The following is a 26,613-nucleotide window of genomic DNA, read 5'->3' as shown; positions in this document are numbered from 1 at the left end:
TTACATACATGTACGTACATACACAAACACACGCGCACGCACAAACACACATACCTGGTCTGCTTCCTTCCCTCCCCCTAAAGACTCCGCTCCGCATGGACTCTCAGTCTTCTCTCCCTGGCCCCCCTCTTTTCCTCTTCCTCCCCCCTCCCTCCCCTCCCCTCTCCAGGCCCAGCTAAGTCACCCAGTAAGGCAGCTCTCTTGGGAGAGAACGTTCCCAAAGACAGAAGCGGGATGTGAGCGTCCATGCTCGGGTGGGCGGGCAGGCGGGCAGACGGCACAGGCGAGGCAGGCGGGAGGGGGCAGGCGGCCCTGCCCTCTGCTCCTGGTTTGGGTCCCTGATTTCCCGCTATTGCTGCTCTGTTGGTTTTTTTTGCCTCTTGTGTCAGACTGTCACAGAGCCCTACAGCTATGGTGAACCACCCTTCTCTGTCCTCTCCTCTTCCCTTCCTGCCAAGCGCCCTCTTAGAAATCCCAGATCGCTGCCTTCCAGCTTGGCGGGCAACCTGCTGGGGGCCCCGGGTGAGGTGGAGAGGGGCTCCCCAGCTATTTCCCAGTGACCTCTATCACGTCGTCATCCTTATCCTCATCATCATTGGAGCTGAACCCCACCTCGGCAACCTCATGAGAGTCGAATGGAGGCACCTGGGACCGGAGAAGGCCGCCCACGGGATAGCCTGCGTGTGCGGACATGTAGCCTGGGTAGACGGACATGCCCCGCGAGAGGCTGCTGGGCAAGACGGGGGAGGGGAAAGGCGCGAACATCCTCGGCTCGGACAGGAGTGGCTGCGAGAACGGGAGTGGGTAGCTGGGCAGAAGCCCTGGGACAGAGGGGTTGAGCACGAAGGAAGGGCTGCTGGCAGTGACTGAGGTAGCCGTGGAAGAAGAACTGACGGGGCCTGCGGGCCCCAGGGGGTCAGTAGTCACTGGGAACACCAGGCGGGCGCCTGCCAGCAGGTTGGACAGCTGGTAGAAGGAGGGGGAACTGCCCATGAACGGGGCGCTCTCCCCGGCCTGCGAGGTGAAGGGGGCGGCGAGGTCATGGTTTAAGGAGACAGGCGGCATGGGGAACCCGCCGGACACTGGATACCCGTGTTCGTAGGGCTGCACGGGCGCTGGCACGTGGCCCTTCCTGGACCGCCGGCGGGCTGACTCCTGCGCAGCAGGTGGTGTGACCAGCTTTCGCTTGTGGCCCCTTAAGTCCAACACTGGGTGCTTGTCACCACAGGGCTGGCCGGTCACCAGGAGGGAGCTACTGAGGCAACGGCCCCCATGTCGAGGCTCGGTCCCCAGGGCTGCCCCAGGCCCAGCAGCGCTGTCCCCAAGTTGGGCCGGGGGGCCAGGCAGGGCGGCACTGGCGCTCGGGGAGCCCTGACGGGACCCCCGGGCCGCGGCCACGTCCGCGTACTGCTGGAGCTCGCTGAGGACCTCCGGGCTGTCTGGAGAGACGGGCCTGGCCAGCCCCTCAGGGTCGGCGGCTTTGGGTGATGAGGCACTGTGTCTGCCGTTGCTTGTGGACTCGAGAGAAGGCCCCTGGGAACCTGGGTACAAAATACAGGTAACTGAGAACCAGAATGGCAGGGAGACATGGAGGATGTAGGAAAAACTGCCATGAAAAAAAATCCTATCCCGTGGTCCCAAAATTCAAATAGTTTGATGTCCAAACAACATCGCCCAGTCAGCTTTGCTCAGTCACAAAGAAAGAAAGCCTTTGAGCTAGGAAACAAGTGTACCCGCGACAAAACGGGTAACCTCTCTTCACCCCAGGTCCCCAATCTGTAAAACTCCGCCAGGTGAAGCCTATGGGACAATGGAGGTGAAATGTTAAGCGATCATTCTTATAACTAGTCAGACTCCTCTGGAGGCAAAGGGTCAGTGACCAGGATGGGAGAAATGAGGAAAACGAAGTTTAAAAAGCAATCCATCCTGGTTTAAAAACAAAGCATTCGCGGCCATGGAAGACGATTGGGACAAGAGGGAAGACGGTGGTATGGCCTGGACTGGAGGGAATGCTACGGAAGTCTTAAGGTTCTTTGAGTGTGACGGGGTGTTGTAATAGTTAGGAGATGTGTGCTGTAACATTTAGGGGTAAATGAGTTGATGTCTTCAATTTACAAATAGTCGAAAGAGACAAAAGAATGATTATGAGAACAGGAACAGTCACCGGGCCCACGTGCAGGTCACGCGGTGCTCACGGCGTTGCTCTTTCGACCGGTCAGTACGTGCGACCATTTCCACCGCCAGAGCTGGGAACGGGAGCAGCCTAGCTCAGACCGCACGCAGAGGGGACGGAGGAGAACCGCCTCGACAGGGGACCTGGGCAAGGGTTCCTGACCGGTCGACGCGCCACACGCGTACTCTGACCTGACTCGACCCCACTCCGAGGAGGTCGTCCTACAGGCACGCCCACGGGACCGGCGCCAGTGCTGCACTGGAGGCGCCAAACCACCTAAACGTCCAAGGACAGGGAACTTGGGAGCACGCTGCGTTACGGCCATCTGATGGCGTCCTGGCCCAACCCTCAATGAGGCCCATCTAAAGCGATGACAAGGAACGAGCCCTGAGCTACGCTGGAGAGTGAGAAGCAATGAACAGTGCATTACGGTAAGTTAGCATTCGTTTTAAAAATACGAAGAGTCTCCGGCCATGCCACCCTGAACGAGCCCGATCCTGTCTGATCTCGAAAGCTAAGCAGGGTTGGGCCTGGTTAGTACTTGGATGGGAGACCACCTAGGAAGACCGGGTGCTGTAGGCGTTAAAATAAAAAAAAAAAAATACAAAGGAAACGCATATACATACATTTTTTATACAGACAGAAACATCTCTCTGTACATGTACACATACAGAACATCTCTAAAAACGAACAGATGAGAGCAGCATCTGTAAGAAAGTAAAACTTACTTTTCACTTTACCGCTTTCCGTACCTCTGGAATTGTGAACCAGGCAGACATTAACTATTCAAAAAGTAAATTAATTATAAATGAGACTAAACAAAAACAAAAAACACAGATAAATGACAGATGATAGATGACGGATGACAGAGCGAGACAGACAGACAGGTGGAAGCCGCCGTACCTGAGGCGGCCATCCGACCGTCTTCAGGAGCCTTTGGTTTGCCTGTCGCCCGGACAGCGAAGATCCGCCCGTCGCTGGTGCGGATGTACGTCCCTGGGAAGAGACACGAGGAAGGCTGCTAGGAGCGGGCAGGGGCACTGCCAGCCCCGCGGGACTCCAGGCCGAGGGGCTGCGCGTTGGGAGACGGCTATAAAATTAGGTCTCACACCCTCTCCGAAGACCCCTGCAATGAGTGGGGTGACTGAGCTGTGGGCCCGATATTCCTAGTTATTCCACAAAAACAGTGATGTGCACAGTTGCTACACACTAGGCACTGTTCTAGACCCTGAAGCACGTACGACCTTTGAAAAGGGCCCTGTCTCACGGAGCTCACCTCTGGAGCGGGAGGTGCACAACAGTACCAGCAGCTACCCGGGGACAGGTTAAATGCGGTGAGGGTGCACGTGGGTGCTGTGAAGGAGGAGAGGTGCTCTGGCCCAGGCCCGTCTCTTGGTCTGGGAGGAAGCAGCCTCACTGCCTGACACTCTCGCCCTCGGCAGGCCTAATGCTAGACCTGCGTGCTACTCCCATGCAGTACGAATCCACTCCCTTTGTCTTGGTATGTCTTTCGATCTATTCTGGAGGGTTAGGGCTGCCTCGAGGCCAGAGGTCAGAAAATTTTTTCTTAAAAGGCTAGTTAGTAAGTACGTTTGACTTTGGAGTCGTTAGATCTCTCTTGCAACTACTCAATTCTGTAGCAGGAAAAGAGCTAGGCATGGTTATGATCTAAAAACATTTAGGAACCCTGAAATGTGAATTTCATGTAATTTTCACCTGTCACAAAATATTATTCTTTTGACTTTTTTCCCCAACCAACTGAAAATGTAAAACACATTCTTAGCTCACAGGTACAGTAACAGGAAGCTGGTGGGCCAGCCAGAGTCTGCCAACCCCTGCTCTGGGCCAGGAAGAACCTGGTAAGGGGGCTGGGTACGGTTTTCTCTGTGTGTCAGGCAGTTCGTGGCATCTTTTCCTTGAGCCTAAAGGCACTTTGACCCAACAGAGGCTAGGGCAAAATCTCCTTACTAAACGGGGAGCCTCACAGAGTAAAGGCTGAAATGACAGATAGATTTAGAGTCCTGACGCTGCCCAGCCCAGATGTCTCATTCCGGCAATCTTGTCTCCCTCCGAGGTGGCCAGGGGCAGTGGACTTTTAAAATTACGACACTGGAAAATTCTGCTAAGCCAGCGCTGTGTATCGATTCGTCCTCCTGAGACGCTTCCTGGTTCGAGACCTGCCCCCGTTCCACACGCGTGGGCGAGCGACGCGAGCGGCACACGCGTGGGCCGAGGACCCCGCGCACAGCGCCTTCCCCGTTCGACGGCCCCGCGTGCAGCGCGTGCCGCACGTGAAGCTCTGACTGCCGAAACGTGCTTCAAAGACATTCATCTTCAGTCAACAAGCTCCAGCTGTGTGACGCCGAGACTGGCTGAACAACCGGACGATGAACCAGGGGGCCCCCGCCCATGATGCTCCCCTTTTAGAAAGCCCAGGGTCACCGAGGTAACTGTTCCTTGAGTGACCCCGCTTTTCTTTCCCCATGCTCACATTTCTGCTCTTATGTTTTAAATTCGCCAATAAAGTGAACCGCAAAGCCCTAAGCACCCCGCTCGTGAACCCTAATAAAAGCAGAGCCTGAGGCTCACACCCTCGCTCGCCCTCTCCACCCACGATCTCCCTGTGAGGCCCTCGAGCAAGCCACGGCACCCTCCAGGACTTGTGAGTAATAAACCTTGTCTTTTCCAAGTCCCTGATGGTTGCTGTGTCTTATAATCACAATAACAAGGGGCAGTTTGGCCACAACACTGGCTCTGGGAGGATGGCGATGGTGGGGGCGGAGCGGGCGAACTGTTCACACGGGCAGTACAGGACCAGGTGAATCAGGCGTGCTGCCATCGCCATCAGTAGGCTGAGACCAGCCCAAAACACGCGGTCTGCCCAGCCCACCCCATGGTTCTCCACGGAAGCAATGGTAAAATGCAGAAATGCAGGAACCCTCACTCCCTTCTTTTAGGCGACTGCCAGATATCCTTCGGGCCCATCTCTACCTACTAAGCGACTAGAAGAGTCACGTTCTCATGCTTCCCCTACGTGTGACGCTCTTACAGGATGGTTCCTACGCCCCTCCGGCACCAGCCCTTGGTCAGGCTCTCACCTTTTGTCCCACGGATGATGTGGATGCTCTCGCCAGCGTTGATTCTTGCCTGGACATCTGTGGAGCTGTTGAGTCCAGGAATAACGATATCTAGTGAAGACACAGAGCTCGGGTTTAGATGACGTGGGCCTGGCCGAGGCAGGGGGAAGGGGGCTGCACGGTCCGCATCCGCCCCGCTCCCCAGCGGCTCTCCGAAAGCCACTCGGCAGAGCAGAGCTCGGAACCGAGGGGGCGGAGCAAGCAGGACCTTTCACAACTGTCGAAACAAAGAATACTGCGAAAATAAGCTTTCTAGAAATCTGGTCATCCTCCTGATCCATTTCCCCCGACTTAATTAAAAATTCAAGGAGCTTTTGGCTTAGGAAAAGTTTCGGCGCACGCTTGCTTCGGCGGCCCGTGTACTAAAGCCGGGACGATACGGGGAAGATGAGCACGGCCTCTGCACAAGGATGACGTGCGAATCCGTGAGTGTTCCACAGTTTTAAGAAATTCAACTACTGGCGGTGAACACACAATGCAGTATGCATGACCCACCATTGAATTGTAAAAATAAAAAATAAAAAAACCAAGTGTAAAACAAATTAAAAAAATTAATGCCCCTATATATTTTGTGAACATGCAGCTTTAATGTGATATCTTGGCCCCATATAAATATGGTTTGGCGCAAGCAGCCCTCTTTCTTTCTATAATAAGAATTATAAGTTTTGTGCTTTTAAAGAAAAAAAAGTTTTGGTTCAAATGGTTATTTCCACATATTTTCCCCCCTCCTCGAGCTATCCGCGTGTTTGCTCCACATCACGCTGGGTCCCAGGGGCGGCCTGGCCGCCCTGGCACCGCGCCACGCCTGGCTGAGGGCGAAGGGCATCTCCGGGCATCGGCAGAGAAGTGCGAGTACAAGACACTCCCTTTTTGTTTTCACTTGTTTCCAATTTTTTTTTTTACGATGGATGTGTATTATTTTCCTACTCCAAAAATCGGGTAAGGTATTTCATTAAAATTTATAGACCATGAATATTCCTAGACAGCAAGTGAAAAAAGCATCGTGAAATGCTTTCCTTCCCCAGTACCCTGAGCCACAGGGCGGGGCACAGGACCGCGGGCCGTGCACCGCCCGCTGGTCTACCATGCTCGATCCACGTCGAGCTCACAAAGAAAGCAGCAAATGACATGCAGGTCTGCTAACTAAGAAGGGAGGTGACGGCTTCCTTTACACCCAGCTGACCTGCAGTCGGCCAGACTCAGCACATTCACATGTCTCTCAGACAACCGACCCTGTGTCCCGACCCTGTGTCCCAGTGGCATTTCCACTATCTGCTGTGTTCGAAGTCTGTCCCCACGGCCACATTCAGGAAGACCCAGTTTCATGCTATTATTAAGATACGTCATTATAGTGCAAACTCCTCAAGATAAGGGGCTGCTGTCTTTTTTTTAGCTACAGCACCAACGTAGTAAGGCCCAGAACACACAAAGTGCTTAATAAATGCTAAAATTCCTGCATGAATACGGTAACTTGAAAAGGGACGGCACCCCGGAAAGAAGCCGGGAGCTCCCCACCTGTGGTGGTGACCACCTTCTGCACAAGGACGCCCGCGCGCTGCAGGTAGTTGATTGGGAAGTTCATAGCCGCGTTTGTGCCAGAGGCGGAGCTGACGCCGCCTCCCAGCGGGACGTGCCGCGGCATCATCGGGATGGGGGTGGACTGCACAGGACGGACACTGGCCACGGGCTTCTCGTCACTCTTCAGCGCTGGCTGCCTGTGAGAGGAAGACAAGCGCACTCAGAGCTCGGCAGAGGAGCCGTGCTTCCTTTACACGCAGCCTGCAGAGCCTCTGCCGACGTCCCCATCCCGCAGCCCCGCTGCTGCCGCTGCTGCCGAGGGAGGGACCTACGGGGCGTGGCCGATTCACAGGAGGACCAGAGGCAGGACCGAGCAGAGCAGAGAGCCAGAGGCGGTGAGGGGTACAGCCTCTCAGGGTCCAAGAAGAGCCAGGTGTCCATGGAACAACCTCTTTAAGGAGATGGGAGGCGACACCCGCTCCCCTGGAACTGGGGGCGTCTACCTACATTAGGGTTTGGTCCTTGCAGGGAAGTTAGGGAGGGGCAACGATGCGGAGGGAAGAAAAGTTCCTCGGGACACAGTGCGTGCTAAGTTGAAGACGAATGGGTGGGATTTTCCCTCTCGCCCAAGGAAAAAGGGCCATGTGAGGTCATGTGTGCAGGTCATCTGGAGAGACCATTTGTCCAACTTTAACTGTCCTTACTCTCTGAAACATCAAGTTTCAGTAAGTAATGCAGGCACACCCCCCTCTCCTCTGGATTGCTTTTCACTGAGCTCCTCCTGGGGCCGGCCTCCAAAGTACCCAGCTAGTCACAGCCCCCACAAAAGCAGCAGCGGCCGAAACGCTGAGCACAGAGGCCAGGCTTCTAAAGGCACAGGCCCGTGGCCGGCCTGAGCGCAGGCTGCGCCTCTTACTGCCAACGCGCCAAAGCGTTCTCCCGTGGTCAGGGACTCACCCCTCACGCTTCTCCTTCCCTTCGACCAGGTGTCGGTACCTTGAGAAAGCTGCCCCCGATTTAAGACTTCTGAAATTAAGTTCCTGTCTATACGCTTTCCGAAGTCTGCATCTTGGTCTTTAGTCCCAGAGAACAGACCTCCTTAGACTGATGCCTTCTTTCCTGTCCGAATAATGAACCTCTGGGTAGCTGCCTGGGCCCTATGGACCCCACATTCCCAGACAGGCCAGACAGCACAGCAGGCTCAAGGGACTGGGGCCCACTTCCTAGGAGGCCTGGCCAGATGTCACTGAGTCAGAAAGGTAACAGGAACCTAGCCCGAGCTCCATACGCTACAAGGGCTGAGGTGAGGATTTGGGTAGGAGGGCCTCCTCTCACGTACCCAGACAGGACAGGAATCAGCAGGAATGGCTCGTTAAATGCTCTGAGAGGCTGCCGCCTCCCACAGGGCTGGAGCTGGGCCAGAAAAGGAGCTAACATCTCTTCACGGCCCAGACTGTCTGTCACACACCCCCTTCCCTGGACACCACATGGCTTGCTCCCATTGGGTTTAGGCTTAGTCCATTTCTGCTGTTACACAGAGAAGCCCAGAGAAGAGAACCACAGGTGGAAGACAAGAAAGAAGAACATTCCCAGGCAAGAGCATCTTGGAAAATGACAGAAATAAAGTCTAAAGGCTTTGAAAGCGTGACTTTCTGCTTGAATGCATCTTCTACATAAAAAGTAGCAAATTTATTCGTCAAAAATTAGAGTCTTATATAAAATCTTAGATGGTTTTAATTAGTTCCTTTAGAACCTCGCTTGGCAAGTTTATTTATTTATTTATTTTCCACGGACTCTTCTTTAGAAAAAGTTTTAAATCTATCGCACTCAAATAAAATAATTATCTTTAATTCAAGATAATCAAACAATTTAAAAATGCAAACCACCAATCAAGCAGCTAATCTAGTGCGGGCTCTGAGGCACCTTGTTTTAAAATGAGGGAAAAAAAAAAACATAGACAATTGTTCCATAATTTCTTATAAAAAGCCCTCTCTCCCTTAGCAACTGGCTTTTATCAAGTTCATATTCTGAACAGTTCTAAAAGTTGTAGTTAAGAAAAATATTTTTCCCTCAGGATCGTGGCACAGCCACAGAATGCAATCCTATTAGAAGAAGCCGAATCCACTGACTACAATTCAAGACTCACGAAGACCTGGCCTTCACCTTGAACCTCACTGCTAAGCAAGATCTAAGGAGAAGATGCTGTGGATACGAGGAGGCTGTGCTGGAGAGCTGGGCCTCTGCTTTAGGAAGCTGCGCTTCCAGGGAATCTAAAAGCCTCTCCGGATTCACAAGGCCAGCAGCTCAGTCCCCGGCCAGAGCCATTTAAACACCAGAGCTGCTGAGCGGCTTCGGCACCTCGTCGAGGAGCAGCACCTGTCAGTTCTCAGCCACGAAGAGCAAGTCGTGGTCTCTCCCTCTGCTTCAGGAACGAACCAGTGCAAAGGTCCGGGCCTGGCGCAGCAGCCCAGCTTCCTCCCCTTCCCGCGACTCACCAGTTTCTCTGACTGAAGGCGGGGATGCTGGTCAGGCTCTGGTCGCTGGCGGGATAATACTGCGCATACGACGGGCGGGTGTAGGGGACTGATGTGCGTTTGTCTTCCTCATAGCTTTTCTTCGCTGCTTTTTTCTCCGCCTTGGTCAGCTTGTGATCCTTTCGATTAAGGAGCAATGACTCATGCTCAAAAGGCTCCTGGGGACACAGGAGGATGTTGATTTAATTACCAGTCTTTGTGCCAACATGGCTGATACACAGTGAGCCTTATTCTGAAACTGAGACAGGGCTGGCTGTCTGCAGCGCTAGCAAAGAGCAGATCCGCAGGCAGGTTGACGGTCTTTTTCTCAAGAGTATAACTCACAACTCCAGCCCGGCGTCGGCATTAGACAACCTAAGGCCGCCTTCCACGTGAAAAGGATGGGAGGGTTCAGAGAAGTAACAGACTACAGTTTTAGGACTTTCCATCGCTCTTTCTGTTAGGAAAAAACACTGGCCAAATTCTTCCACGTGGCTGACCTTAGCACTGGCAGGAACAGACTAGGGATGGGGGTGGGCGCTGCGTGGTGGGAGGAGCCACTTGAGTCTGTGTTGCCTGCATGACGCGAAAGTTCGGATGATGAAAACAAGCTTGCCAGACAAGGCTCCCTTGCTGGAAACGGATGTAACTCGGCGTTACATGCATCCCAGGCTCTTACCTTGGTGATGAGGTGAGGGTACTTCAGACAGGCAAGTTGTAAGACTGGCTCCTTGATCCCCTTTACGTTCAAGGATGCTTGGGGAGCCGGCTCCTTCTCGACAAAGTGCAGCAGGTTCTCAACCTCCTTCCGCGTAAAGTTCAGCATTGGATTGAGATCATCCACCACCCGATCTAGAAGAAGGCATGGAGAAAATCAGCACAGGGCCAGGAAGGCCGCAAAGGCACAGCTATGAAGATCGGCAGAGAAAAGAGAGGCTGTAGGTGGCGTTGTTGTTACTCATAGCTAAACCACTTTAGGTCATTCCACATCTGAAAGTCAAAGACCACGTTTGAGGTGCTGGTGACATGGAAATATAAGAGAAATCTGCATATTTAGCTCAGCTCTTATCATCAAACCCACCTTCAACAACCTGAGGTCAAAGCCCTCCTCAGCAATTATTTGAACCAGAACGAGATGGGAGGAATGGCTGGCTTTCTACGACTGAAAGCCTACCTGTGTCCCCATATCCTGCCCCTCCGCTCCCCCACTGATACCAAAGGATGGCAGCCTGTATAAATGTGTCTCTTCCGAGCCCGAAAGATGGCCCACCTGACATGCCCTGCTTGGAAATCTGACGGTCATAGATCTTCTTTTCGAGGGTGAAATCGGCCACAAGGCGGTAGATGTGACAGGGCTTTTTCTGGCCATAACGGTACACCCGACACACTGCCTGAGCGTCATGGCAAGGGTTCCAGGAAGCATCAAACACCACCACGCGGTTGGCACCGATCAGATTCACGCCCAGGCACCCGGCCCTTTAAAACACAAGCCGACAATCGCGGAGCCATTAGTTCTGAAGATGGCTTTCAAACCGGTTCTACCTTCTGTGACTCCTTCCCTCACAGCATGCTCTTTGTCCCAAGCGCGACGTACTGGAAGGGTCTGCCGTCCTGATGATGAATGGCAGATGTCCTCAAACACTGAAAGTAGGCCCTAAACGTTCGACATCGGGGTGCCCGCCTGCTGAGAAAGCCCACTCCCCGCCCTCCGTAACGAGCAAGGGCCCGGCGCCCTGGCCCGAGTGCTGTCACCCAGTGAGGAGAAACACGTGCGTACAGATGTTTCTGGGGCACTTAGTCTACGCTTAGGAGAATGACTGGCTCGTACTCTATCAAGGGCGCTCTGATGGCGGGAGGCAGCGGAGACGCCGAGCTGCTTGGCATGAGACAAACAGTGCCATCAGCCTTGCACAGTTATACTGCACTTTCTGCTTCTTAAAACATTCACATTCAGCACATCGTCTAAGCCTCAGAACGCTCCTGAGAGAAAAGCTAATTATGACCATTGCTAATGAACGTCTCAGAGAACTTAATGACGACGTCACGACTGCCCTTCTGACACAACCTCCTTTTGGTGTCCTCCCTCTCACCTCAAACACGAGCCGCAAAGCTGAGCAGATCTCTTCTATTGGAAATCAGATAAGCCTCTGGGGTACCAGCCCATGTGGCCAGTCGCCCTGGCCACAGCCCGCAGCCCTCTGACCTGCCCTCCCCAGGTCCGCTCACCTTGTGGAGAGAAGGAACAGCCAGGTGGTGAGGTTGCTGGGATCATTGAACTGATTAATGAGCCGCTCCCTCTCAAAGGCAGGGGTGCTGCCATCCAGCCCTAGAGCAGAAGGAAAACCACAAGAAATGGAGAGACGTGGGCAGGGGCCCGCAGCCGAATCACTGCGAGAGGGTATTTTAAAACCCAAACACACACACACCACGGTGCTCAGATTCTACCGCCTGGCATTCCAGGCCTCCACCGCGAAACCCGGGCATCCATAATTTTAAAATACCCTCAGGGCATTCTTATGTGCAACAGAGATCATAAATTATGTTTCTTCCTTCAGTATCTTGGGTCAATTCTAAGATCAAGGTTTCTAGACTTTAGAGTGCATAAGAATCCCCCTAAATGTATGAGCTCAGTCGACGATGGCTCGGGTGACCTCTCTGCCTCAGTCCTCTGAATCCCAACGAGAACAGAAGGACCCGGAGGCTTGTGTTTCGATATGGACGATGTTCCTCTCCCAGGAACCTGCACTGTTATCAAGCTCCTGAGGCTACGGACTTGCTATGAGGAGATACAAAATGAATAACATGGAGCCGGGAGATGGGGAAGCTCAAAGGAGAGGAGATAACCCTCGGTGAAGAGGAAGCGCGAAGAAGCGAGGGGGGCTTGCTGGTCACCTCTGGGAAGCAGGGAACAGGCTGCGGACGCCGCGCGGAGGACTAACCGCCACAGCTGCAGGAGGCGCCGGTTTAATCGCCTGGTGTCACAGGCGCTCAGTCGGCGCTGCCACCTGCCGTTCCAACCCGAGTTCCCACCAGGTCCAAGCACGGCTCGGCACTGACGCACTGCGCAAGCCTACGGTCAGCACAGGGCTCCAGGCCAGACCCTGCGCTGCGGGGCTCCTCGCCAGCCCCCGAACCCCCGTTTCCCTCTCTTTCCCTTAGTGCTTCTCAACAAGGGTGATTTCTCCACCCTCCACCCATAGGAGGCACCTGGCAAAGCCTGGAGACATTTCTGGTGGTTATGACTCGAGTGGATGCTGCTGCCATCTAGCGAGCAGAGACCGCGCTGCTCAACGTGCTAGATGCGCGTGCCTGTCCCCTGGCCCGGCGGGATTATCTGGCCCAGATGTCAAAATCCGGCCAGTAAGTGCCTGAGGTCAATATCGTGCCTGTCCCCCGGCCCGGCGGGATTATCTGGCCCAGATGTCAAAATCCGGCCAGTAAGTGCCTGAGGGCAATATTTCGCCACCTTTTTTTTCATTACCACCCCTTAAGGTACCGTTTAATACGTTTTCCCCCAGTTACCACGCCCCTGCCCATGTAATTTTAATATCACAGATACACAGTATGTTTATTTACCATATGCATATTTGTACTTCGTACTTCAAAAGTTAAGATTTTTCATCCCCTCAAGAACCAATTTTCACCCCTTAGGAATGCTATTTCCCCCACAGAGAATACATGACCTTGGCTGGTGTTCACTGTTATTTCAGCCTAGAATGACCTTTGGGCCACCCTAGTTCTGTAACTTCAAAGTCTCTCCATTTTTTGGAGTGCAAGGCCCACCTCCTCCAGGGAGGGTCTTCTTCGACCCTCCCCACCATGATGATTCTGTCCTCCCTAGAACCCGTGAGGGCACAAGATCAGGGCTGCTTTGTCCTCGACTTGTCATATCTCGGACAAAGACAAGGGCTAGGCCTTGTACTTCTCTGAGCTCGCCCTGACTCACCTAAGCATCCAGCCTGCAGCCCAGGGCCTCCCCGACAGCTGCTCGCCCCCAGTATCTCCCTGCTCCTGGCTAACCACAGACAGTCCTATGCATCTGATGGAGAATAGAGTAGAGAAGAGAGGGCGAGAAGGAAGCCTTGAGCAGACCTCGCCAAGGCTGCGGGAACAAAGCGGCAATGAACTCACGGAAGTAGCTGACGTTCCGCACCCACTTCTGGACTCCCTGCCCCTCGGCACCAGGTGGAGGGGGCACTTCTCGTTTCCCCAGGAACTCCTCGATGAGAGCCAACGTGGAAAGGCTTTGGCTGAAAGGAGCGACATTTGATTCAGAGGCTCCCAGACCCGAGGGCACCTCGTTCGCCAACAGGCCCACAATAGTGTGCAGCCCTCTGACGGCGGGGGCCCCCGTAAGAGGAGACCCCACTGACAACCGCTGAGGATGCACCCCCAGCTCGTCACGAGAGCAGAGTCAGCCACACACTTATCACCACCATCCTGCTAAGAAACTCTGCCCTGTGACTCCCTCCGCTGGGAAATTCCGGGTGTAGCTCAGTGAGTAATAACAAATAACATCAGCATGAGAAACCACACGGCACGAGTACACATCGGATCTAACTACAGGCCACGGGCAAGACCATGGGTCTCGCGGGGGCGGGGCAGCACCGGCTGCTTCTGAGTTACGCACAGCCAGTCTCCTCTGAAGCGACCCACAGAACCAGCAGGCTCTCCCCAGGTTAGAGCCGCTGCTGTCCTGGCAGAGCGTGTCACACATGGGAACACTCACTCCGAGGCTCCCGGGCCAGGCTCCTGCCACTGAGCACTCAGCGCACCGTGTTCTAGTCAGAGCGAAGGAAAAGCGAGCTACTCTATGTCTGTTTTCTTGAGGAGTCAAGTCTGATGGGACCCAAAGCTCTGGCCAAACTGAGAATGTGACTCTGGAACAAATCACATTGCTTAGTTGGCCTTACATACAAAGTTTAATTATTTAAAAAAAAAAAAAGGCCAGGAGGAAAAGAAGACAGACCAGGGGTCAGCAAATATTTGCTATAAAGGGCAAGGCGGTAAATATTTTCAGGTTTTGCAGATCACAGTCTCTACTGCATCTTCTTTCCCTTTTTCTTTTGGGGGGAAAAAAAACCCTTTTAAAATGTAAACATTAGCTCTCAGGCTGTACAAAAACAGGCCACTAGCCACATTCGGCCTGGGCCACAACTTGAAGGATTAATCTACAATCTGCAATGTTAGCCTCGGGTTTTAACTTGTTCTCTGCAGAGAAACTGCATTAGACAAAAAAAGAAACTCCAAGAAAGAGACAAAAGGCAAGGGAGGCCCTCCCAAGAAGCACTGGGTTGCAGCAGCATGCAGAGAGAAAAGGGGGTTGGTGTGACCCCGGACAGCCTCGCTCTGCAGGGGCTGCGTCACTCTAACCAGAGACACACAGCATCACTCGGGATTTCTCTTCCTACCTGAACACAAGGATCTTGTCCCCGAGCTTCACACTTTCCTCAATCAGGTGGAAAAGCAGTACCATCTTGGGCGAGTTCTCTAGGACTCCAGTCTGGTAATTAGTCAGAAGGTCCTTGGCCTGCAGGAGAGAAGAGGGAGCTGGAAACAAGCCCGCGGCCAGATCGCCAGAAACAGAATTCTCGCCCTCCGAGACAGCAGCTCACGGGCGGGCCCTGGAGTTCCCCGCACGCACCCTGGCCGAGTGCGGCACTGGGCGCGCCCACCCGCTCCCGTGTGCGCCTCTCGCCGGCCCCTCCCAGCGGTGCGATGGCCACGGAGCACTGCCTGACTCACCCATTCGTACGTGACAATGTTGTTGCCTCGCTCCTGGAAAGGGTTGAAGCCGACCCCTTGTAGGAACCTGCTATTGGTGGCCTCTCCTATCGAGGAGGCCAAGGCACTGTCCTCGCCCTTGACTTTTGTCCCCTGCGATGGGCAGCGGGCACTAGTCCCCGCTGAGCCGAGCTCTTCCACGTCCAGGTCCTGCTCGTTGGCCAGGTTCTCCTTCTGAAGGGCTTCATACAGCACGTCGGGGTGATTCCAGATCTGAGGTTCAAGCGAGACGAGAGGTGGCACGGGGCAGGCAGCCACCCGACGGTGTCCCAGGGCAGCACGCCCTGGCTCACACGCACACCTCCCACAGCACCGGCGCGCACCATGACCGAAGAGCAAAGTGTCCCCAACCCCCTCGGAGTCGAAGAGCCTGCACGTTCGTTCTTGCTAACCGACTCCGACTGCCACGACGCGTGCATGGGAGAGTTCACGCCAGGGACAGGCCAGGATGCCGGCGCGTGGGCAGAGAGGCCGCGTCACACGCCTGTGTCCTCGTTCTTACTCAGCAAGCATGCTCCTATTCGCTGAGGGGCTACGATTCACTAACGCGTGAAACAAGACCACTCTCTCCTCTGGACGCATGTGGCTGGCTTCTAGATGACCGACCGCAGGTCATTCCGGGGACGATTCCTGGCAGGAGCGGAGAATGCCCGGGGCGGGGGGAGGGGCGGGGAGGAACTGTGCACCGCCCCGCGGCAGCCTCGCGGAGCGTGCCTGCTTTGGGTTCCTGGCCCTGTGCTCTAGGATGTCGTTACGATAGAAATATTTCGAAACTCCATCTGTCCCCAGACACACACCTTCAGCTGACTTATTAAAACAGTGGTTAATTGGGAATAATGCCCAATGGGTTGGCCGAGAGCCTGTTGTCCCCGTGAGGCAACAGGGAGCAGCACTTGGCCAGGTCACAGACAAGTCAGGGTTCGCCAACCTGCTCACGAGGCTTAGTGCTCAAGATGCCTGGGCCTTGCTGCCCCAAACCATCTGAAGCATTATCAGGATAAAAGAGGTCTCCGTCTGATTAAACACAGAATCCAGCGGAAGGTACTCTCAATAATTTGTCTACGCTACGTAGTCTTTGAATCCTGGTCATGCTAGCAGGCAAAAACGCTGCCCCACGACATTCCCCCATCACTCCCTTTTTCTGAGTAAAATAATCAGTGAGAAAGGAAGTGATTTTTCAAGTTTGGTATGACGAGTCGCGCAGGTGAGTTGCACAGCCACGAGGGGCGCCGTGAGCATCACTGTGTGTGCCCGGCGCCCCCAGGAACCGTGCAAACTCAGCCGACACATCCCTCCGTGGAGCCTCCGATGCAGGGCACCGAGGCGGCCCCTCTGATTTAATCTTCCTTTATCAAGGACTCCCTTGGGCCCTGCGCACCCTCGTCTGGTATCTCGGGGTTCTCTGGGGCCTCAACACACCTTGCAGCACACACAGAAAGCCTTGAGGGGGTTCAGCCCCAGCCAGCCGCTACTACCGCAGTCTCGGAAGCGGTCCATGAACTGGGTGTACAGATCCCGCTGGATCCTGGAGAGCCGCACCAGGATCACATTTTCTTCCTTGGCAGGGAGATGAATCTTCAGCACAGTGTGGCCTCTCCTACGAAGGCAGAGGTCAGAGTCGACAAGGCAGTGGGGCCGGGAGGGGTCCGTGCAGGGTGGAACCAGAACCCCGCGTTTCTGCCACGGCCCCCTCTGGAGGAGGTCCACGTTCACAGCAGCCGTGCAACGAGGACTGCTGCAGCGGCCTCCGGAGGAAACGCACTCTAAGGATGAAAACTGAAGCCAGAGGCGGAGTGGCCCGGCCCAGGGGAGTTCCCGGTTCTTACTCCGACCCGGGGCCGCTCCTCTAAGCTTTCTCCACGTGTGTCACCTCGACAAGGGAACACGTGGGGCCTGAGCTGCCACGGCGAGGCCAGGCCCCTGGCGGCCGCCACGTCCGGGCTTTCGCCCAGGTCAGCAGGGCACTAGCTCTCCCTCGCACCTCAGCGGGCAAAGCAGGTGTCCCTAGTAACTGCAGATTACGTTTTGAGAGAAGCACTTCCAGGCCAAACAGTCGGAGGACTGAAGTGGTATCTGTCCTCTGCTAGCGACACAGGAAAGGCTCCTGACAAAAAGGCAAGTTTCACTATCGCCCGAGGTGGAAGGGGCCCTCCCGCGGCCGGGGCACGCCTGGTACAGCAGGGCCCCCCGAGGACTCGGGAATGAGGCGGAGGCCGGCTCACCTCTGCACGAAGCCCTCCAGCAGGCTGTGCAGCACGTGGCTGCGGTACCGCATGAGGCGGACGTCCTGAGGCGTGCTGTCGATACACTGCCCATTCAGGATGGGGCGCTCGAACATGTTGCTGAACTCCTGCCGGGTGCCGAGGAAGTCCGGGCGCACGAAGTCCACCATGCACCAGTACTCGATGAGGTTGTTCTGCAGCGGGTACCCGGTCAGCACTACCCGACGGCGAGAGCGAATGCTCTTCAGGGCCTGCGAGGTGCTGGCCTGGCAGTTTTTGATGCGGTGTCCCTCGTCGCAGATGACCACATCAGGGCCAGGGCGGCACAAGGCCTTCTCAAACTCTGGGGAGGGAAGAGGATCCGGAGTCAGAGGGTGACAGGGCCTGCTCTTAGTCAACAACATGAGAAGTAGGGGTGCACCCTGGAGGAGAAGGCGGAAATGAAGGAAGCGGGAAAGCAAGCGTCGGCCCCCGTCGGGGAAAGGGCGCCAGCCATTCAGGCTCCGGCGCGTCTGGAGGGACCCGTCAGCCTGGCCTGTCGACTCTTGAGGTAAATCTCTCTGCCCTCTTTCCTCTCCTTATTTTTTCCCCTTTAGGCTAAGAGTAAAACTGACTTGCATTCCTGGGGTTAATAGCAACTGGGCAGCATTCAGCATGACTTTACACGACACCAGCCTAGGATTAAAACTGAGCCTGGATGAGACAGCAATAATCCGGACACTTCAGGTGGCTCTTGCCACTGTCAGCACCTTGGCGCCATCAGAGGGCCGGCTAGTGGGAGCTAGCTAAAGGACAAGGTCTTCCTGGAGTGACCTGCCAGTCACTGCTAAGAGGCAAGTTCTTCCCAACTCTGTAACAAAAACCTAAAACAAACATAACCTCACAGATGAAGAGAACTATAAAACGAAACAGCCTCTGAACCCTAAAAATACTCTCCCAAATGAGCAAAGGCCCCGTAGAAAAGGGAGTAGAACTACAAGAAGAATGGCTTTCACTAAAAAAACCGGGATAATTTGATAATTTCTTTTTACAAAGTCACAAACAATATTATTATTACTCTGTATCTCAGTGACTTAAGTGTTTTATAAATATTTCCTTCAGGCTGTCTCAGAATATCCCTCCCTCAGTTACTCTCCCAACTGTCCTGAGAGAGAAACGGGGCCAGAAGGGCAGGGCAGTCTCCTCAAAGCCAGTCTCTGGTGTGGCCTAACCGGAAGTCCACAGCCTGCAGAGAGAGCAGGACCTCTGAGAGCCAGAGGTCACCCCGCCTATCTTGGGGACCAGGATTTCTGCTACAACACAACACAACTCACACCGATGATGCTTCACCTGTGGCAGGTGCTACCGCAGACACCACTTTTTGTCCTGAGACACTGCTAAGAGCATTCCCAGGGTAGGCTGCCCACCTCTTCGAAACTCCTGCTGTCGATCCTCCTCATCCAGATCAATGATGACCGGGTGAGAACGTTTCTTGGTTTTCTTCGGTCTACCTGTGGCAAAGGATTTCTTCAGGGTGAGGAGTCTGTACATTTCGTACCCCATCAGCAGCACCCCACCCTCTGACACCCAATCAGCCATCACTTTAGCACGGGCTGCCGTTGTCCTGCAAGAGTGAACAGAGAGAACACGTTATCGCGGCCACCGCTCCCAGGGAAGAGCTCCTCACGGTCCCAGCCCTGCTGACTCCTGCAGCCACAGACTTCCCGTGGCAGCATCGCAGCGCTGGCCGGCTGCCCAAGGACTGTCCCAGCCTCCTGGAGATGCTAACTGCACTGAAGATGGACTGGGTCACTGATGGCTAAACAGCAAAAACAGAAATTCAATAGCACCAGGCAAGCAAAAGCAACAACTCCCCTGGACATATGTGCAAGACTACAAGTCTATATTCGAGACAGGATTTCAAGCTTTTCCCATCGTAAATACAAGGTACTAAAAGCAAGGGCAACATTCTGCATTTCACCTGCTCAGGCTCCAGGAAATAAAGAGCCCAGGACAGGTAGAAGGAAAGAGGGCGCAGCGGAGACAAGACGACACTCGGCATAGTTCCCTCACTCCCAAAAACTGAGCCCTGGCTGTATTCATTAACTGCATGGGGACTAACAGTCCTGAAATCTAAGAAAGAGCTGCTGATCGGTCACCTGTGGGGCCACTCACAGTCCCCTCATTTTGATGTGCATGACCAAACGTCACAAAAGACAGCCTCTCCGGAAAAGAAAGTCTGCCTTCCCAACACCCCGTCGACAAGGGCAGAGCACGGATGGCTGGCTTGCATCAAGAAACAGCTTTAGATTTTTGGAAACTGGGTTGACTCTATGGACTGGGAATATAAATAATTTTATTTAAATCTAAAACAAGAAAAGGTTTGTACCTTGCAGAGCTTAGGAGCTGGGCCATTAAAGGTCAACGATAGATTGGTGTTTAAAAGGAGGAACTGATGAGAAAGGTAAAGGTGAAACGATAAAAGATGGAAAGTTTCGCTACTACGACATGGAAAATGTGGCCATGCGTGCAGATTTTTCAGGACTTAAAAGCATCCTCAAGCACAACGCAAGAAGTTTCCCAGGCTACGTAACTCTGACTTTACTGAAAGGGTAGGCAGAGAAGAGATGAGGAGCAGGGAGAGCGAGAGGGACACCTGAAGACACCCAAGGAGTCTGAGAGGGCGGGACGCACACGCAAGGACGCTGCCCTGACACCCGGGCCCGGGGAGAAGGCGACCGGGAACGGGCACAGAGGAGGGGGCAGGCCACCTACTTGTGCTCGTCATTCAAGATGTGGACTTTAAAGAACCGAGGCTGGATTTCCTCAGGCTTGTTGTCAGCTGGAAGGGCTTCAGGCGCTGGGAGCCACATGTTGAACTCCGCCAGCCAATTCTGAAGAGTATTAACCTGTGAGAAAGCCAAGGCCAAAAAGACAGTTTTAAGGAACAAGCCCAGGGCTGAGCTCATCCAGCTTCTTAGTGCCCAGTAAGGCATTAACCCAGAGCTCTTCACAGGAGTGACTAAAGGGTGTGTGGCTTCCCAAACTCTTACCGGCACAATGGCAAGGACAGTTTTGGCTGGCGTGTGGCGGAAGAGGACGTCGACGAAGGAGATCACTTGCAAAGTTTTCCCCAGACCCATGCTGTGGGCCAGGATACAGCCAAAGCCACTACTGGTCTTAAACCTCTCCAGGGACTCAACCAGGTTATCATACAAGAACCGGATCCCGCCGATCTGACAAGGGACACACAAAGACAAATGTCAGAAGGGCTGGCAAAGGCCAGCGCTCCAGTTTTACTGACTTCAGAACCAGTTAGAATTATGTGAATGAGCGGGAACTACATCAGACAGCTGGTGTGGGCGGCTGCAGAAACTTCCCTGGACCCTCGCCAGTCTGTTGGCGGGTGACGGCCCTGGAGAAGACACAGAAGAACATTCACCTGGTGCAGTGGCCCGCGCCAGGCGAGAACTGGCAGTGCCAAATTCCTGACAGGGCCTTTTACTCAGCCTGGCCTGGCTGCCCTCGGCTGCCCATTCCACGAGCAGCAGTTCTGACCGTGAGAGCTCTCGTGGTGCGGGACCTTTGCCTTTACAGAACTTCCACTCACGGTCCTGGTTCCAGGCTCTGGGCAGCACAAACTGCTCTGCTCCTGACTACTTCCTAACCCAAGCCCTGCTCTCCAGAGGGCGTCTCAGTCAGTCTTGCAGATCTTGCAGGAGGCTCGAGATCATTAAGCCAAGAGATCCAGCACGTTCTACAGGATAGGGTAACCCTGAGGCTTGTCCCTTCCCATTCGGCAGGAATCCTGAAGCATCAACTGCTAGGAAAGATGGACCAGGCCTTTCCAATAGCCGCTCGTGGTACCAAACAAGCACTTCAGAGGCCGTGATGCCAACGTCCACCAGCCGGCGATGTCCACAGCAAGGACGCTGGAAGGAAAGGAAGAGGCGGCGGGATCGGCCGTACCTGATGAGGTTTCACCGCCCGTGCCAGCTGCGGGGCCAGGAAGACATTCTCCTCCTCGGGAGGGTGGTTCAGGTTGACGAGGACCCGGCCCAGGGCGTCGCGCTGGTTTAAGACGTCGTTCACGTGGGTGCCGCCCTTCTCCTCTTCCTCGTCGTCCTCACTGACGGACTCGCTGCTGTCCACAATGTGCAGAGTGTCCTCCTCCCCGGAGCTCAGTTCGATCACCTCTGAGACAGCCAACAAAACACAACACGAACGAAACCCGAGGGGAAGAGGTAATTTACTGCCCGTTGCTACAGCGAAAGATCACGGAAACAAAGGCAGAACTGTCGTCACTCATAAAAATTTCGATTTTTATTATTTCTCTCTTCCAGCTTCAAGTTAAGACAAGAGAGAAACTGACATTTACGACGACGACTCAGGGAGATTAGTCAGTCAGACCTCGCAGTGAACGAGGAAGGACTCTCCTTGTTCTGCTCAGAGGTGCAGCTAATCTCTCAGGGTGAACTCTGGGTCAGGAGCAAGAAAGGGCACCTCCGGCTCGATCTTACCATCGCGACTGCTCTTTTCATCCTCGCTGCCGCTGCTACTGTCCAAACAAATGACTTCCTGGGCCAAGACTCGAGGAGGCAGTTGGGGACCATCACTTGCTCTTAAGACAATTTCCTCTAGGGAGAGAAAGGTGGAAGGGAATGTCAAAATCACAGGCGGCGCGAACATCATTTCCCAGAACGCTTCACCACCCTGCCTCCTTTGCTGCTCTCACCGGGACTGTCCCAGAGGAGAGAAGTAGAGGGCGCCTCAAAAGCCTCGGCCTTCTTTCCAAATCCCCTCTTCTCCTAACATCCACTGACCTCTAGAAAAGGTCCCAATCCCTTGGCATGTTAAGATCCAAAGTTAAGGGGGAAAAAATCTAAATAAGATCAATTTGAAGAGTACATCTTTATCCACCTTAACTTTTCAAAGGAGAGTCCTCTGATTGTGTGCTCTCAGAAGCTGAATGACTTGAAAGGATTCCTGAGAGGTCACAACCTCCTTGCAGATGTGTCCCTGACCTCCGTGCTGGCTGAGCACCTCCGTCCCCGCCCCCAGCGCGGGGCCTCTCCTGCCACCTCCACTGCTCACCGGGAAGAAACTCCAAGGGAACAGTGGGAATGGGGGCCGCGTAATCCTTCCTCTGCTGCTCCAGGCGTTTCCTTCTTTCCAACTCTTCCTGTTGTGCTGCTTTGGTAACTGGCTCCAACTGATCCTCCCGGAGCAGCTTCCTACACATTAAATGAGACGGCACTTGAGATCCGGGCAACGAAATGTCAAGCACCAGCGGGAAACCATCGCTGCCGCGCTCAGACTGCTGAGGTGGCAGAAGCCACGTCGGTCCCGCTAAATCCGCGCAATGAGCGAGTTTAAAAAAAAAAAAATGGAGGGCGACTTCAAGGCTCAGGTGGTTCTGGGCTTATATAGTTTTCATATCATTTAACTCCTTGACAGACAGCCCTGCCGACTCATCTCTGCACGTAATGGACCACGAGTAAAGCAGAGCAACATGTGATTGATTCACAAAGCTGAAAAGCGGCATTGAAAAACTGAGTTGGTATACAGCAAAGCAGGATTATGAATAGCTATACATTTTTGTTTCCCGAACTTAGGGAAATAATTTAAAGTTGTCATTACGTTAAAAAAATAAAATAAAATAACAGATGCAGGTAGGGGAGAGAAACATCATTTATCTCCTTTCAATAGCGAAACTGCCGTCTGGCAGACGGAGGGGCTGCTGGGGACCTGGGCGGCTAAGGATGTTCGCATCTGCTGATTTCTTAGCTGAAGGAAGAAGCCTGTCCTTGGACCAGACAGTCCCCCGCCAACTGAAGCTGAGCTCTAAGAAGAGCAGAACTCAACTTCTTTCATCTCCTCTTGTTTTGAGACATCAGGAAAAAATAAAGGAAGCAACAGAGCCCGCCCAGAGCACCCTACCATCCCCCAGTGGGGCTCGAGCACCACCCGCACCCACCCCGGCCCCGGGGGCCTGCGCTGCGCCTTCACTGTTCACGGAGGCACACGGCTTACGCCCTTCCCCTCGAGGGAGAGGCCTTTCCTGCTCGGACCAGGCCTCTGCCACTGCCAGCCTCGAACGAAGGCGAGAGCTCGGCTCCCTCCCTCCCTCGTCCCTGGAGCGCAGCTCACCGTATGTTCCTCCGCATGTGCGAGGGCTTCTGAGCTCTCTTCTTTTTGGGGTCCTCGGAGGCTAGGCTCTTGCCTTGGTGGCGCCTAAGCTGTTCTGAAGGCTCAGACTGAGATGAGGTAGTTGAAGTGCACCGTGGTGGCCGCTGCCCATCTTCCCCCAGCTGGGCGCACTCAGTGCCACACATGTCGTCCAGGGATGGGTCTGAAAAGACAAAGGGAAAGAGGTGCCACGGACCAACTTTTACTGGGTTTTGACGCCAGACACACCTGGGTTCAAACCTTAACTCAGCGACCTGTTAGCTGGTCATCTAAGGCAAGTAACTTAGACAACTCTGAACCTCAACTGACTTGTCCGTAAAATGAGGAAAAGGGGACGCCACACTTCAGAGCTGTTGCAAGGACTTACCAGAGGCTCACGGAAACTGAGAGCCATCACTCCTGCTATAAGTTAGCACTACGATCAGGGTGCGGAGGCCTCATGGCCTTGGACTGCCCAGAAAGGGGCCGCGGGGTTCCAAACACTGCTCACACTCACTCGTATGACTCTAGGCAAGTCTCATCTGCCACCAGGGAGAAAACGGAGAAAACGCCTTTCGGTGCCTTAAAGTGTCCACTCGTTTAATTCAGCAACCACCTAACAAGGGCTTACAACACGGCAATCACTGTCGTAGATATTTGAAGGAATATTTTACATAGGACTCCTTCCCTTCAAGGAGTTTCTTTTCTAAATAATCTGATTAAAAATTGGGCAGAGGACCCGAAGAGACATTTCTCTGAAGAGGACACACAGAAGCCAACACACATATGAAAAGATGCTCAACATCACTAATCATCAGAGAAATGCGAGCTAAAGCCACAATGAGACACAGCCTCACACCTGTCAGAAGGGTTGTCATCAATAAATCAACAAACAAGTGTCGGGAGGATGGGGAGAAAAGGGAACCCTCACGCGCTGCTGCTAGGATTTCAAATTGGTACAGCCGCTACGGACAACAGTACAGAGGTTATGCAAAAAATCAAAAACGGAACTACCACGCGACACGGCAATCCTACTCCTGGGCATTTATCCAAAGAGATCCAAAACACTAATTTAAAAAGATATATGTATCACTATGTTCACTGCAGCATTATTTAAAATAGCTGAGCTATGGATGCAACCTGAGTGACCAGTGACAGACAACTGGATAAAGAAGATGTGTGTGTGTGTGTGTGTGTCTGTGTCTGTCTGTCTGTTTCTCTCTCTCTCTCTCTCTCTCTCTCTCTCTCACACACACACACACACACACACACACACACACACTGGAATATTACTCAGCCATAAAAAAGAATGAAATCTTACCATTTGTGACAACATGGATGGACCTAGAGGGTGTTATGGTAAGTGAAATAAGTCAGACAGAGAAAGACAAGTATCATATGCTTTGCTTATATGTGGAATTTAAAAAACTAAATAAACAAAATGGAAACAAACTCACAGGTACAGGGGACAAACCGATGGTTGCCAGATGGAGGGTGACAAAGGCGAAGGGACTAAGTCGTACAAACTAGCAGTGACAAAAGAAGTCGCCGAGATGTGAAGCACAGCATAGGGAATATGGTCAATGACATGGTAATAACTATGTGTGGTGTCGGGGGGCACCAGCCTTATCGGGGGGGTCATTTCATAAGTTACATAAATGTTCAACCATGTAGGTGTATGCTATACACCTAAAACTAATATAATATTGAATATCAACTATAATTTTAAAAAACTAAAAATAGCACTTATTATTTTTTAAAAAGAAATGCCGAGTGCAAACTGCATTTTGTTGTCATTGCAAGCACGCACACACAAACACAGCCCGCGCGAGGGCGTAGACATTTTCACTCTAAACCTCTCCACGTGGAACTGCCACAAACGGCCACCGGTGCCTCTCTCTGCCTTCGCTTTCAGTTCGGCCTGACACACGTCTGGGCATCTGCCCCGTACCAGGCCCCGCGCCAAGGCACAACGGCATGGTCCCCGTGGGGAACACGTACGGACACAGTGCTGGGGGGAGAGCGCCTGAGAACGACACCTGGGGAAAGGACCCCTGGCCCGGCCTTGCTCAGGGCCGGGGGTGGGGGCGCTTCCTGAGGACCGGTGAGATCCGGAGTTGATCTAACAGGATGGGTAGGAACTGAGTGATAAAGGCGAACAGAAGGAACACTGGAGGCTGACACAGGAGCACAGGCGACAGGAACAGAGACTTTAAACAAGGTAGAACGGGTGGGAAAATACTGGCTAAAAAGAGCAGCAAAGCAACGGAGGGCAGGCCTTCCAGCCCATCGACCACCTCCCTGGCTCTGCCCAGCATCCCGTCGCCGAGGCGGACCCAGGTGTAGACGGCCCGAGAGCCTTCCTGGAGACCAGCACAGACGTCAACGCCCTCCCAGGAAGGACCACTGCCCGGCGTGGGGGTGGGGAGCGGAAGCTGGCGTGGCCACTGGCCCAGTGCAGCGGGAGGGCGATGGCGGGCTGTGGACGTGTGCGCACGTGGGGCCCACACTCGCACAGGAACGCCCGGGGCGATTCGCTTCTCTGCAGCAGCCCCGGCAGCATCTTCCTTGGCCCGCACACTGGGAGACCCCTGCAGGCGGCAGGCAGGTGACCTTTGGCTCCTGAAGAGCAACGGGGAAATGGCCGAGGGAGGCGCCAGACAAAGAACGCTCGCGATGGGACCCGGGACACCTAACTGACACGCACGAGCGGAGGAAGCCTCGCAGTCCCTTCCCCGTCACCACTGCACCTGCGGCAGAGACCGCAGGGTCCGGGGCGGCAAGACGCGCCGGGGCGCAGCGCGAGCCGTGGCTCGCGGACTTGTTCCGCCCGCTGAGGAGGCAGGGTGGCCCTGCTCGTGTGCCCAGACGGACATGAGATCTAAAGGAGAGGCCCCGAAGTGGAGCTGCGCGTCGGCCCGCCTGCCTCCCGAACCCCCACCCCCCACGCGGTCCTCTTCCTCTCCCGCCCGAAGCGCTACGGGAAGGGGCGCAGCAATCTGTTTTCCTTAAGAAGAACGATCTCTCCCTTCGGGGCTCCCGCCCCTCCAAAGAGCTAAGACTTCCATGGCATTGTCACATAACACTACCGTCACCTCCTCCTAACGCGAGTCATTCTT

General features: G+C 54.0%; 1 protein-coding gene, 1 non-coding gene and 1 pseudogene across 3 annotated transcripts in view; 2 read left to right on the top strand and 1 right to left on the bottom strand.

Moving 5' to 3' along the window:
* Nucleotides 1-367: 367 nt before the first annotated feature.
* Nucleotides 368-26,613, bottom strand: part of RAD54L2 (RAD54 like 2) — an 82,548-nt gene continuing 56,302 nt past the window's right edge. Inside the window, exons 3-22 of one of the 2 annotated variants that reach the window (XM_016133149.2) lie at nucleotides 23,477-23,678; nucleotides 22,421-22,560; nucleotides 21,847-21,963; nucleotides 21,296-21,522; nucleotides 20,380-20,562; nucleotides 20,102-20,235; nucleotides 18,754-18,950; nucleotides 17,348-17,690; nucleotides 16,545-16,722; nucleotides 15,087-15,338; nucleotides 14,753-14,871; nucleotides 13,473-13,591; nucleotides 11,568-11,667; nucleotides 10,612-10,817; nucleotides 10,021-10,193; nucleotides 9,324-9,520; nucleotides 6,826-7,025; nucleotides 5,272-5,361; nucleotides 3,077-3,169; nucleotides 368-1,541 (exon numbers count right to left, since the gene is read on the bottom strand). In XM_016133149.2, coding sequence (XP_015988635.1) covers nucleotides 547-1,541; nucleotides 3,077-3,169; nucleotides 5,272-5,361; nucleotides 6,826-7,025; nucleotides 9,324-9,520; nucleotides 10,021-10,193; nucleotides 10,612-10,817; nucleotides 11,568-11,667; nucleotides 13,473-13,591; nucleotides 14,753-14,871; nucleotides 15,087-15,338; nucleotides 16,545-16,722; nucleotides 17,348-17,690; nucleotides 18,754-18,950; nucleotides 20,102-20,235; nucleotides 20,380-20,562; nucleotides 21,296-21,522; nucleotides 21,847-21,963; nucleotides 22,421-22,560; nucleotides 23,477-23,678 — 4,265 coding nt within the window. In that variant the 3' untranslated portion in view covers nucleotides 368-546. Of the gene's footprint in view, nucleotides 1,542-2,734; nucleotides 2,956-3,076; nucleotides 3,170-5,271; nucleotides 5,362-6,825; nucleotides 7,026-9,323; nucleotides 9,521-10,020; nucleotides 10,194-10,611; nucleotides 10,818-11,567; nucleotides 11,668-13,472; nucleotides 13,592-14,752; nucleotides 14,872-15,086; nucleotides 15,339-16,544; nucleotides 16,723-17,347; nucleotides 17,691-18,753; nucleotides 18,951-20,101; nucleotides 20,236-20,379; nucleotides 20,563-21,295; nucleotides 21,523-21,846; nucleotides 21,964-22,420; nucleotides 22,561-23,476; nucleotides 23,679-26,613 lie in introns of those variants that run through there. The other variant, XM_036218465.1, reaches the window with a different exon arrangement.
* Nucleotides 2,637-2,755, top strand: LOC118601910 (annotated as a pseudogene).
* On the top strand, nucleotides 5,651-5,755 carry LOC118602328. The gene has a single exon (XR_004950672.1). It is a non-coding gene; the product is annotated as a U6 spliceosomal RNA (small nuclear RNA).

The sequence above is a fragment of the Rousettus aegyptiacus genome, unplaced genomic scaffold (assembly GCF_014176215.1).
Source record: "Rousettus aegyptiacus isolate mRouAeg1 unplaced genomic scaffold, mRouAeg1.p scaffold_m13_p_4, whole genome shotgun sequence".
NCBI lineage: Eukaryota > Metazoa > Chordata > Mammalia > Chiroptera > Pteropodidae > Rousettus > Rousettus aegyptiacus.
The sequence above is the reverse complement of the archived record's forward strand: the minus strand, read 5'-3'. Positions and strand labels throughout refer to the sequence as shown.